Source organism: Anser brachyrhynchus (assembly GCF_964034855.1).
Source record: "Anser brachyrhynchus genome assembly, chromosome: 12".
Classification (NCBI taxonomy): Eukaryota; Metazoa; Chordata; class Aves; order Anseriformes; family Anatidae; genus Anser; species Anser brachyrhynchus.
This window is the reverse complement of record NC_137707.1, coordinates 11,516,581-11,529,734: the sequence shown is the minus strand read 5'-3', so window position 1 is coordinate 11,529,734 and position 13,154 is coordinate 11,516,581. Positions and strand designations below refer to the sequence as shown.

The window sequence follows — 13,154 nt, the reverse complement described above, 5'->3', positions numbered from 1 at the left end:
CTCCCAACAGGAAGGGTGAGAAAACTCACCCTTCCAGGTGAGTTCTAGAGCCCTGCTAGGCACACAGAACACAGAGCCCCGCTTTCCCTATCCACTCCCAGCCAGAAGCCATGCCAAAGTGAACAGCACTTAAAGAGACTGAGACATTTGACACAACTTAAGAAAAGTTACAAATCTTTTATTATTAAAATTCATTATAAGTTACAGTTTCCTAGACAACAGGCTCCAGTGTATAAAACAGGAGACAGACTGGGAGGAGCAGGGGAGGCACCAACAGGAGCCTCTTTCCCCAAAGGAAAGAAGAAAGAGGGACAGAAGGGTTCTGACAGCCATTTATTGGACTGGGGGAGGAGGGGAAAACAGGGACAGACAGGATGACAAAACAGAACAATAAAACCACAATCCTAAGAGTGCGCCAGTGGATGTAGAGAGACATTAGTCCACGTCCCTCCATTCTTCCACCCTTACCCCCAAAGGCAAACATGTATGGCAAGTCCTATTGGAGTCATATAGGTCGACAGATCCAGGTAGACCTCATTTCCCAGCAACAGTCTGAAGATACTAATCTTCTGTGGGGCAGGGTTACCAGCAGGGATTGTCAAGTTATGAGACAACTTCCTCTCAAAACAGGCCCTCGAGACTATACCAGGTGTGGTGGCACAGTGTCCTGGCTCACATTTTTTTGAAGCAAGCCAACAAGGTTGGTCCCATGTGCCAGCAGAAGAGGTCAAGTCCTTTCTGTAGGGAAAGGGTGCTCCACACCACAGCAGGCTTTTGGGGGGCAAAAGCTGCAGTCCTCAGCATGCTGCAGAGAGCAGGCCTGGGCCATCAGAGCCGAGTGTCAAGAACCAACAGCACACATGCGTGAAGGAAAGGTGACAAGCAGGTTTGGAGCCCTCCAGCCAGAGTAAGGCCAGCACGCAGAGACAGAGCAACTCAGAGCTTGATGCTGAGGTAAAAAGCTGAAATGAAGCTGCTTCCCTACAGGGATTTTTTGCAGAATCCTCAGCCAGCCTGGTCCCCTTGCACCGCACAGGCACCTCTCCACTCAGGTCTTATACCTAGCCCATTAGGTACTGGTGCTGGACAGGTGGCCAGCCAGCAAGATTCCTGTTCCCTACTGTGCTGTGGTGGAAGGATGAACACACAGAGAGGTGAAATCCAGTCAGACCAAGAGCAGAGGGGATTTTGGCCACGTGTTTGCAGATGAGGAGGTGGCAGCTGTCACTCCAGGACAGCCATGAGGAGATGCAGTTCCCGGAAGGCACTACCATGGCGGCCACTGAGCCCAGACTTGTTTTTGACAATGTTGCTGATGTTCTTCAGCTGCTTGTAGCACAGCTTGCATTTATGGAGCCTGTGAAAACAACAGACACAGCATGAATGCTCAGCTACATAGAAGATGTGCTTGCTCCTGAAGCGCCTAGGATTCAGCCCAAGCAGGAGAGAAAATGCAAGCCCTGCAAGTGGCCTGGTTGAAACAGGAGCATGACTCTGCAGAAGCAGCTTGTCTTCAGCCCACATCCTGATGATGCAGGAGAATGGCATTCACACAAGGGCTCTTTCACTCCTGTTTTCCCCTTTGGCGGTAAAGACTGGGGAGGAAGGAGGTGCTGTTTCTGGAGAGCCAGTTCTGAGAGCAGAGCTATCCTATGAATGAACTGGAAATCCAAGGCCTGGCTGACAGCTCATGTGCCTTGTGAGGTGAAGGGTGCAGCCACCAGCTGGCTTTACTTCTGACATATTTGCACTTTGGTTAGGTATGACTCAATACACAGAGACAGAGGGGAAAAAAAAAAAAAAAACAGTCCTTGGCCCTTTCCTCAGAGCAGGAGGGTTTGGTATTTGCAGACAAAAGGGAAGGCATGCCCAGTCTAGTATCAAAACCTTGATGGAAAGGAGCAAGACTCACCAAGAGAAAGGCTGGTTTGAAAGGAAGCAAGTAGATGTGGGTAAGTGCCTCACCTTTCCTCTCTGGTGATGTCTACGCCGACCGAAGGTGGTGCAGCAAGCATGTCTGTGATCAATGGCAGGAATCTCTGGAGAATGAGTTTCAAGGAGGTGCAGCCAGTCTGCACGTAACTGGAAAGCAAACAGAGAATCAAGTCCCACTTGAATTCCATTCCTTTCCTCCCAGCAGCCAGCCCTCACACACATCCAGTCACTGGGGATAATGTACTCAAACAACTCCCCTTCACCACCTGTAACCAGGCAAGGAGACAAGTACCAAACGAGTGCCAACACAGTCTTGGTTCAAGTTGAGACTGACAAAGTGAGCCCTTTTAAAATGTCCTGGCATATACACTGCTAAGTGAGACTTTTCTGCTCAAGAGCAGAGGTGTCCTGCTGAGGGCACCTGGAAGGATCCTCTCTCCTAGTAGGAAAGAAGGACAGAAAACCCCATCTTAAGCGAGATGCTGCATTTTCTTCCCACCTAATGATCAGATTCAAAGCAGTCTTCTAAGCAACCCCAGGACTGTTGCTAGACTTCATTCCCTTTGTCCCAAGTCAACAGTTTAATCATCAACGCACAGAGCACACTTGGTCTACACCTGTTTGACCCCTCCTGGCTGTCATACATGCCTTCAGACCAACACACCTACATCAAATCTCAACATCCTGTTCTTACTGAGGACCTCCTGCCTCCATATACTTTCCCACTATACTACATATCTTTTCCCACACTCACTTGGCAACTCCACTGCTCTTTTCCAGGTGTGGTATCAGCATAATACTGTGTCTACTATGACTTTCCAGGATTTTCTTTCAGCTACAAAATGCTTAGCAGAGCTCTCTTACGAACATCCACACCTTCCCCAACAAGCACATCATGTTCTCGTGGCCTCACCTTTCATATTTACTTTGGAGTAGTTTTTCTATCTGAGGCAGGACTACAGTGCACAAATCTAACTTCCAGAGAGACCTTAAAAGAAAAGAAAAGGACATGTTCTGAGACTGAAGATTTCCAAAGTTGAGCTGACGCAAATAGAGCTTTCTGGCAAAAATGTCCAAGTAGCTGCACCCAAGTTTACTGAGCAAGTTCATTGACTCCCCCTTGTGATAGAAGGTTGCTAGTTCCGACACATTTACTCCCAGCAGAATCACTTTATTAAGTCCTAAGACCGATTTTCTTTGTGAGACATCAATGCACACAGAAAAGGCCCTGTACAACTCCAGCAGTTACTGGCACTGCAGACTTGGAGATCTGACTACAAGCATATGCATTTCATGCTGCCATGGCCAGCTGGACATGAGGCAGGCACAACGCAGTGCTCCCGACACCCAGCCAGATAGCTCTCAGGTATCCCAGTGACCCAAGACTCACGCTTTTTGGTTGACAATGTTCAAGAGGTCCACAACAACAGACAGATCATTGATTGCTACAGCAGAGTCCACAGAGTTCTGAGAGAGAAGGGGAAGAAGAAGTCTATCGCAAGGCTTAAACTGGATAGGCTAATGCAATAAATACCAAGTACTACTTTTCAAATACAAGGTACAGGGAACATGGATTTAGCCAGGTAAGAGAAGGTAACTCTCTAATGAGAAAGTTCTCTCCACGTTTGAGACCTTTCAACCCCAGCTGGAACACAGCAGCACTCTGTGGTGCACCCCGGCAACAAACACTGAGATCCCAAGTTTTGTATGAGGCAGAACTGGTTCCACACCAGACAATAAAACTGCTCAGCCGTTCCCCTCATGAACCTCAGGCATCTCCACATCCTTGCCTTGATGTCACCGGTGCTCCATACAGCCCGCACAGTGTCCAGATTCTTGTGGCGGCTGGTGAGCACCACACACATGGTCTCATGGCCTTTCCTGATCTGCGACATGGCTTCCTCATCCACAAGCTCAGTCTGGCTTTGGTTTTTCACAGCCTGAAAAGTAGACAACAGTGGAGGAGCGATAACATAGCAGAATGGTACAGAAAGGATAGGAGCTTTCTCTGACCTAGGTGAGAGCTAATTTTGGAGTACAGAGAGTAATGAAATACAGACTTCCTTGCAGATTGTTTTAAAATCTTTTTGAAATGGAAATGCTCAATTTGTTCCAATTTCAGCTACTTTATTTTTTTTTCTACTTGGTAAATCACAAACATGTTTAAAACTTTGGAAAAAAAATCTCAAAGGAGTGAAGAAAAAGTAAGTTTTCAAACCCTGTATGTTTGGATGAAGAAATATTTTCATGCAAACCCTATTTTTGATATGAAATGCTAATCTGAAACCAGCAACTTTCATTAAAAACATAAATCTTGCACCATTTGTTAGACTCGCAGTTGATTTCTGCCCAAGTCACGCTGGAACCTCCACTTCCCCTGCTCACATTTAAAGTCTGTCATAACGAGGATGCTCTGGTCCTTCTCCTTTCTGCGTTAGGGAATACCCTCTTGAGGAGTGGCCAGGAAGCCTCCAAGATGCAAGAGGCAAAGATTACCATAAAATAATTATGTGCACATAATGGCAGACAACAATTTTCTAAATGAATCACTGTCTAGAATGTGGAATCATTCAGTGTCTTTGCCTCATCCCTTGTTCCCTGGTTTAATAACACATTCTTCATGAGCATGAACCAACCAGGCTGTGTTTGCATCAGCCTGCTGTCAGTCTCAATGGGGGCCCAGTCCAGAAGCCCTGAGGTGCTAATCCCACAAGAACTGCAAGTCAAAGCAGTTTGGAGGCAGGAGAGCAAACTGGCAGGGGAAGAGCAGAAAAGGAATGTGTTCTTTGGCTGCTGCGTTCAGTACCAATGACTGCAGGCTGCAGAAAGCACCTAAGACACTTTTGCACCTCCAAGAACACCCTTTTTCTGATGCCATCCAGCACTGACGCCAGCCAAAAACATCTGTTCAGAGACACTTACTGGTAGAAAGTCAGTTGCTTTCAGGCCAATGGGCTCATTCCTGGCTGCAGGAATCACTGACAGCTCTGCTCTGGTCACAGGAGTTGAGGAGGCAATTGGTGGCCTCTGAATTTGATCAGGCTGCAGGAGAAATTGGGATAAAAGTTCTAGTAGCAATAACATGGACTTAGTCTCATATCCTCTTTCCTGACCCACTTTCCTCTCAAGGCAGTCTCCAATTTGCTAGCATGGCTTCGAAGGCAATGAAGTGTCCCTCAGGTATACATCAAGACTTAATTAAGGTTCGTGAAGTACACTTAAGATGCCCCAGCAAGAATACTGAATGCTGTCAATGATATTAACATCTAAAATTATGGCAATAGGCCATGGCCAGCCCAAAGGCAGAAAGAATTCTAAAGAAGCCTGAATAACATATCCTGTCCTGATAACTGCTTGAGATTTTGACTCTAAAATAGTCTCAGTTCAAGCACCTGCGGAAACATAGTACCTAAATTCTCTTCAGAGAATTGCATTTATTTTGATATTAAAGGAGAAATACCACTGTAAGTGTGAGAAGCAAACAAATGCAATATAGCCATTGTCTGCTGGAGGCCTGGCCTTCAATTCTGCTGCTCAGATGAGACACGTGGACTGACAGAGGCTGAAGCTGCATTCTTATTGCTCTTCAGTAAAGGAATCAGCTTGATTTAAAACAGTAATGTCTCTAAAACTCACAAACCTTTCACAGTGGGGATGTGAACAGCTATTAACAGATTACATTGTACGTACAAGTTCCTGCTTTGGCAATGGGGTCTGGACTTCCACAGCTTGGTTAGGCTTCACTGCTTCCTTTGCAGTTACAGGTTCTATCAAGATGGAAAGAAGTGGGAAAGTAGAAATTGATTGTTCCTCTCAAGAGAAGCTTAGAGCAAAGGTACCATAAACAAACACTACAAGTAGTCATTTCTGCAGACGTGCAACTCTCCCTGTTTTAAGGGCTACTAATCCCATTCCCACCAAGGGGTCATTTTCATACTCACCATCTTCAGGGGGGGCTGGAAAAGGCTCATTGTTTCGTGGAGGAGTTCGAGCTACAGAAAAAGAAGGAAAAAATGACAAACCATGCAAGGCTACAGATTAGTAATAGGTCAGCCTTGGAGCTGAGAGACCTCCAGCAACTCCAGAGATTAGGGCAATCAGCGACACAGCAAGCAGTTATCTCCTCCAGACCTTCCTTGACATTACTATTGAGTTTAAACAAAGGATTTTTGCCTTCACAGATGGGACAAAACTGACCCATGTAGCTCACTGCTGAAGAGGCGTCAAGCACAAGACAGTGCACTGTCAAAAGCAAGTTACACTAAAAAAAAAAACAAAATTAACCTCCAACTAAACTGATTCACATACTTAAGTCATTATTTTGACTATTGCTTCCTTAGAAAGAGTATCTTATTTTTCTCACTTACAGTAAAGTGAGTTACATGCATTGCACTGTGCTTCCTAAACAACAATCACTGTTTTAACAAACCATTTAACCTTTCCTTCTTTAATGGAGGCTGCTGAGTTTACATATACCAGAGTTCTAAGCAAATAAAGATTCTGTAACACAGCAATCCTTCCTAATCAGGACAGGAAGGCTCCATACTCATAACGGAGCTCTGGATTCTGGGCCAGACCTCAATCAGACATCACTGCACCCTAGCAAAGGTGCAACCTTCCAGCAGTTCACTAAAACTACTTATTAAGCAGGGAATATTCAAGTCTTCTAAACTCTCAGTCACAGGTGAAGCCTCTATTACAATACGCCAGAATTCACTTCCAATGAAACAGTTCAGTGTCTACAGCTCTGAACTAGCCACCACTCAAAAACACAATAACCCCTGGTACTGACAGATGGCATTCTTGGGCTGGAAGATCTCTTTGTAATCCTCTGGGTTCTGGATCTCAGCCTTTGATTCCTTCTCATCCCGGTCATCTTCACTGCTGGGACTGCGCCTCTCACTCTCTGAGTTGTGCTTCACTCTGCTAAAAAGAAGAAAAAAAGGATGTTGTTAGGGCAAGTCACATGGACCCTGTTAGACAGAAAAAGAGCACTAATTTCCTTGTGCATTTCCTTATAAAGCTTGTGATTACAACAAACCAGCAGTTTCCCTTACCTTTGTGGCTTGCTGCAGCTAGTTGAGGGCCTGTCATAGATGCGTCGAAGGGAGGACCCTGTGGGGGTGGGCTGAACAAGAGGCTTGTCATCCCTGATCAGCCCATGAGGAACCGAACCTGACTTTGTGACTCTGCTGAGATCCACAACGAAGGAGGAAACTGTGCTTTGCGCAAAGGAAACTCCTATCTGCAGAGGCAAAAGATCAAGGTAATTCGCTGAACAGCAGGGTACATGCCAGCGTTTCTATGATCAGGGAGGATGGAATGACCCTGTGTGACAGCACTTGAGAATTTGTCAATTCAGTGCTTTGGCTTTTTTAATTTGAAACTACCAATGCTACATGAAAGCCTATGATAAAACTTCTGCCAAGCATAGTTTTGAAATACTGGTCAAACTAAGCCCCAGTTCTTTCCTCCAGAAGCCAAAGAGATGAAATGTAGCACAAGGCTCTTGAAAGAAAAAACACACAAGCTCTAGGTGCTGGGCACACTGCATGCCCTGGCCACTTGCAGTCTGACATAAGCTTAGAGGTCAGAAGGCCTGCAAGCAAGACAGAAGGATTTTATCTCACGTTTCGCAGTCACCTCCCCAACTCCTCATGAACAATGACTTACCAGCTGGTTGTTGCAGATAGATAAGTCAGCTACTTTTCCCCAGTTCAGCAAGACCACATCAAAACACCGCTCAGGCTCCCAGCCATACACACGCAGTGAATCCTGGAAACCACTATACAAACAACAGCCATCTGGGTTGAAAAGAACACACCTAGGAAAAGGCAGATAGAGAGTTTAGAAACCTCCAACTTCCACAAAGATCCGAGGGCTGTATCTATGACTTCACTGAATACCTGCAGGATGTTTTCAGCAATGAACGTACTGATCTGGTGAACCTGTGCAACTTTCTCTCCAGTATTCTCCCTTTCATGAAATTCTCCCTTTGCCCCCAGCTTTGGTCTCTGCCTAGTACACTGCAGGAGGAATTTAATATACCTGACGGGAGTAGCCTCTTCTTCAATGCAGCTCACAACTTGAAACTTCTCCAAGTCCCAGAATCGAACAGTCCTGTGCACAAAACAGAATAAAAATTGTCGCTCATCCCTCTGGAAATCTGCTGTAGGATTCAACATTAAAAATAATATACTAATAACTAGAATGACTTCCACTGCTGTGCATATATGATGAACCTACACAGAGGACTGGTCTAGCTAAGATCCATGAATCCAAACCAAGACACTGAGAGGCTCTAGAGATGTATCATTATTTAGAGCAGACCCAGAGCTGAAGACACTCTGCTGGCACAGCAGGAGTGCTTGCAGTTCAGATAGGATGTCAGTTCGATTAGTGAGCCACTCAAGCCTACTGCATTGTTTTCTAGCATGGCAGAGAGCATCATCAGTTTTGTAAGAGAAGGTAAGATCTCCATATTCTGCACATCACAGATGTGACATGCTGTTGTCTAGCTGGCAGGCTCTTACAATAGCAGGTTTGAGTTGTGTGACATTTCCTGTTTGCCATGTTCTTAAAAGGAAGGGCATTGAAAGTGGAACTGACATAAACAACTCCCTTCTTTCTTTTTCCCCTCATATACCTGTCAGAGCTGCCAGAAGCCAAAAGGTATTCATTTGGATGGAATTCTACAACGTTCACTGGGCCAGCATGTCCTGTAAACTCAAACATCATCTTCCCAGCAGCCAGATCCCACAGCTGGAAGAAGGAAAGAACAAAAGACTCTTAGAAAAAATCATGTTCAAGAATTTCAATACACTTTGAATTTCCCTTTACCAGTGATCTTCTAACACTTTTTCCCCTCCTCCCATAACAGACTTGAGTTTGTCAAGGAAAGCAATGATCTGGAAAAGAGACACTGTCCCGGTCACTTAAGGTTGACAAAAAAAACAATAATAATAATAAAATAAATATTTTTTTTTAAAAAAAATCTCTTAAATTCCCTTTTTAGTTTTAAGTAGTAATTTGTCCCCTAGAAGTCTGCTTTATATTTAAAGACTGGGATAAGATATGGCATTTCCACTTGTTCCAGAAGATAAAAATCTCAAATGTAAAGAAACAAGAACCCTAAGCTCTGAATCGTTTAGTAATTCATTCTTCCTGGGCTCCAGTCTCCATTGAAAAATTCAGAGTGAAACAACTGACCAGCTTATTTCATCTGAAGTTGGAAACAAAAAAAATCAGTCCTTTGCCAACATTCTGCCGTACCACATTACAAACAACTGAAGAAGCTGCCTCAGTTGATACTTTCCTGTATTCCTTCTCCTGCTTTGTTCAGTCCAGACTGCACTTTTCAGACTGATCATGATATGCAATGTGTATGGTAACACAACTCTAATGAATTAGCTGAATAGAGCCAGAAAATGGTATAGCGAAGCAATGTGCTGCGGACAATTCATTCTGTAACATTTACTAAGAGAACCACCACTACTGTTCAGGTATCACAATTCTACCATCATCAAAACTTGGACTTTTACATGCATAGTGTCAACATATATGTGATGAAGTGCACTTGTCCAACACACAATTCATTTCTAGATGCTCTGGGCCACTGGACACAATTCCCATGAACAGTCTTGAGCCGCAAAGCCACAGGGCCCAGCCAGATGCCTAACAAACAAAGGGGGGCTAAGAGAGAGTGTTGGTAATGACTGGTAAAAAGACGATCACAGTATTCCTATATGCCACAAGCACATAAAGGAGATGTCATAATAAATTACCTTTACAGTATGATCATCAGCAGCAGAGGCTAACCATTTGCCATCAGGACTAAATCGGAGACATCTAACTGCTTGAGTGTGACCCTGCAATAAGAAAGACAAAAAATATTTTCCTTTGCTTTTCTCTTCCTTTAGAGGAAACTGTCTTTCAACTTGATATGGTATAATAAAATAAAATCAAATAACAGCTTCATGTAGTCCACAACTCACATAACACTACATTCTACACTCAAAAGCTATACCTAGTCACACTAAATGGGCATAATGTCTCTCATCTAGCCATTTCTGGCATCAGTTTAAGAGTGGTAAATACAGATCTGGCTCACCTGGTAAGTATCAAATTTAAGCTGAACAGATTTCTTTGTTAAGACAGAAGTGCCATTAAGTTGGCTACAAAATTAACATACAGCAAGCTCTTTGGGTATAGAAAGGCCCCATGAATAGAACCATCTCAGTGCAGTGGGGACTTCACATTAATACAAGCCACGGTATAAAGAAACACTTACTATTGGGTGCTTTCCATCTCCCACTGAAGCCAAGCAGACTACAGTACATTAATTCCTATGATATCCATTTAATGCTTCCATACAATTCACTGAGGCCTACAGAGGTTTATCAGACCATTCGGGAAAAAAAAAAAAAAAACGAAGAAAAAAAACCCACAGATCTCACCAGCAAAACTACATAGTTACTTGTACATAATCACTTTAAAGTTTGCCTAGAAGTCTTGACAGAAATCCTTCTCCCCTCTTCTGAAAACTAATGAAGCATTTTACCTTATACCTGAAGACACAGCCTTTTCTTCTTACATCCCAGAGCTACAGGTGAAGAAAAGCAAACAAAAGATATGCTTAGAAAGGTATGTATGGGGCCCAAGAGTTCTGTCAAAAGAAGAGCTCTTGCAGTCATCAGGCTGGTAACACTGCAGAATGAAATCACTGAAGTGGCTGCTAAACCCCTGTTTGCTTCAGGTACATTTCCTAATCTAACTTCCCAAGTGAGAATCACTTCTGTAAGGTATTTCTTACTACAGAAGCTCCGTTCCTGCAGTCAGATACCAGTCTGATGAAGCAGGTACAATCCGTAGCAATCAGGACATCTGTGCTTACTGACACCAGGTCTCAGCTGGCACCTAACTCGAGCCCTGTGGAATGAGCCACATTCCACAACTGAGGAGTCACATTCATGAGTTACCACTGTGGAAACACATGCATGAATTTCACAAGCACTCACAAATACACCTGCCCACACACATGCAAATGTGGATGTACAATATCTACCAACAGCTTGGCAGAAAACACATTCTGTCACTCTTCATAACAAAGATACTGCAAGCAAAGAGGGTAATCTCTAGAGGAAGGTAGGCTTTACCTTAATGTTCGTGTCCAAAGAGCCAGATGCCACAAAACTTCCAAAAGGATGGAAATCAAGGCTGCAGATGTTCGCTTTGTGACCAAATAATGTACGAAGAACTGGGAAATCGGGAAGTGGAGCAGGGAGAAAGAATAAGGAGCAAATATTTAGTAGTTTGTATCACCCCAACAGGATGCAGAAGTTTTGCTATACTATCCTCACCATTAAAAACATGCTAATACAATGTACATTAGACATGCTACATACACTTTATTCATCTGTATACATTATTCTACGTGTTTCCAACTTTACCTTCACAATGCAAAGAAACAGCAATAGAGGGCACCATTTTCAATGATCCTAATCAAATTCTTGTCCTTAGGCGTGGGAAGCATGAATAAAACTCAAGGGTGTTCAACCTTAAAATAAAACTAAAAAGGTACTCTTAGAGGCAGCTGTCAGGCAGTGCTATCTTTCTACTTGTTGCAAAGAGCAAAACTGGTGTGTGGGGGAATATAGTGTCATATAGGAAGTGAAAAGGACATCATTCACCTTGCAGCTATTAGACAAGCACTTTCAGAGGACTCTGCACCCTAGTCCAGACACAAGTCCAACTTCCACCTCTGATTTTCTAGTACCTGCACTGGCCTCCTTCAACTGTCCCTTGCAAGAAACATCCCAAAGCCTGGGAATGGACACTCAGGAAGCATGAGGCAAAGAAAATGATCACAGTGTTTGAGCAAGTCATCAACAAAGTAACACCTCCTGTAATTCTGGAAACCAGAAAGGACCAGTTGAACAGGTATACTGCATCCCTGAGAGTAGAGATGAATGCAGAACTCAACTTTGAGGAAGAAAAAATGCTTATATAATGACAGAGGCAATCTCTCTCCACCATCAGTCATCTGGGACGGTATCATGATCTTTAATATCTATGGCACCTGCTGCTTGCCTTCTTGGCCAAAGTCAGTCTGTTTTCATTACATGTTCTTAGTATGACCAATTAGCAAACTACTAGAAATATAAATTCCTTCTACAGTATTTATGCAGGAAAGCCTACAAGTGATTCATGATACCTTTTCAAATTTGTTCTAGGATTTGAGGAAAAATGCAATAAGTATAACTCAACAGTTGTCCTTCAAAGGATCAGAGCTTAATGAGTTCGTAGCTTTTAAGATTTACTAAAAATCAGGTCCTTGTCTATTTATACAGTCATGCAAGAGTATAACAGGAGAAAAATCACTTGAGGAAAAAATGAAAGAAGAAGAGGTCAGCAAGCAGGAGATTCTTGGACTTGTGCAGAACCTAATACAGTTAAAGCTCTTAATCTGGTTTTAGAGTTAGAGCATCCATTTATTAAGGCTGATAATTTTAAGCTGAGGCTATGAATATAATTTTTATATACGTCTAATTACTCTCTATGTGCAGAAAAAAATATCTGGAATACAGACTTCAACACACTGAGGTTAAAACCCTGGCAACTAGTTCCTCAGCTCAATCTCCACAATATATGCGTAAATTTCTGCTTCAGTGTGCGCACACAGCTCTATAGTCTCAGTAGGAATTGCACAGAAGCCCTCTAACAGTACTGAAAACTAAGAAGAAAGCAATGCTGGGCTTTTCTTCATAAGTTAGGAACCTTCCAGGTCAGCATGGACAAGCATAAGGATATAGCAAAACTGGGTTTCATAAAGAAAGAAAGAAAACAAGACAAAGTTAGTATTTTAATTTGGTCTGGAGATTGCACAGTAATACAGCTTTCCCACGATACCCCAAAAGCTTGTGTCCCCCTCATTTTGGTGACTCTGGTGAGAAATAACGCATATTTTCTTTTTTTTTTACCACTGCCTTTTTGAAGAGAATCCTTGGCATCTTTGGGGGGATTTACCACAAAGCATCATCCTCAAAGAATACCCTGAACAAGTAGGAACTCTTTCAGCAGTTCCCCCATCTCCTCACATGACAGCTGCAGTCTTATTCAAATGGGAAAGACTGAACTATCTTGCCATCTTCAAGTTCACCCCACTTTGAGGATAGACCATGGGAGTCAAATTCAACAGTAAAGGAAAAGGCAACATTGTT

General features: G+C 43.4%; 1 protein-coding gene across 3 annotated transcripts in view; it reads right to left on the bottom strand.

Moving 5' to 3' along the window:
* Positions 1-162: 162 nt before the first annotated feature.
* Positions 163-13,154, bottom strand: part of KATNB1 (katanin regulatory subunit B1) — an 18,289-nt gene continuing 5,297 nt past the window's right edge. For 2 of the 3 annotated variants that reach the window (XM_080553142.1, XM_080553144.1), the window contains exons 4-19: positions 11,091-11,191; positions 10,496-10,537; positions 9,720-9,803; positions 8,582-8,697; positions 7,984-8,055; positions 7,609-7,759; positions 6,993-7,180; positions 6,728-6,861; positions 5,877-5,927; positions 5,626-5,702; positions 4,858-4,977; positions 3,726-3,875; positions 3,326-3,402; positions 2,849-2,923; positions 1,966-2,082; positions 163-1,357 (exon numbers count right to left, since the gene is read on the bottom strand). In XM_080553142.1, the coding sequence (XP_080409268.1) occupies positions 1,225-1,357; positions 1,966-2,082; positions 2,849-2,923; positions 3,326-3,402; positions 3,726-3,875; positions 4,858-4,977; positions 5,626-5,702; positions 5,877-5,927; positions 6,728-6,861; positions 6,993-7,180; positions 7,609-7,759; positions 7,984-8,055; positions 8,582-8,697; positions 9,720-9,803; positions 10,496-10,537; positions 11,091-11,191 (1,688 nt within the window). In that variant the 3' untranslated portion in view covers positions 163-1,224. The remainder of the gene's footprint in view (positions 1,358-1,965; positions 2,083-2,848; positions 2,924-3,325; positions 3,403-3,725; positions 3,876-4,857; positions 4,978-5,625; positions 5,703-5,876; positions 5,928-6,727; positions 6,862-6,992; positions 7,181-7,608; positions 7,760-7,983; positions 8,056-8,581; positions 8,698-9,719; positions 9,804-10,495; positions 10,538-11,090; positions 11,192-13,154) is intronic. The other variant, XM_080553143.1, reaches the window with a different exon arrangement.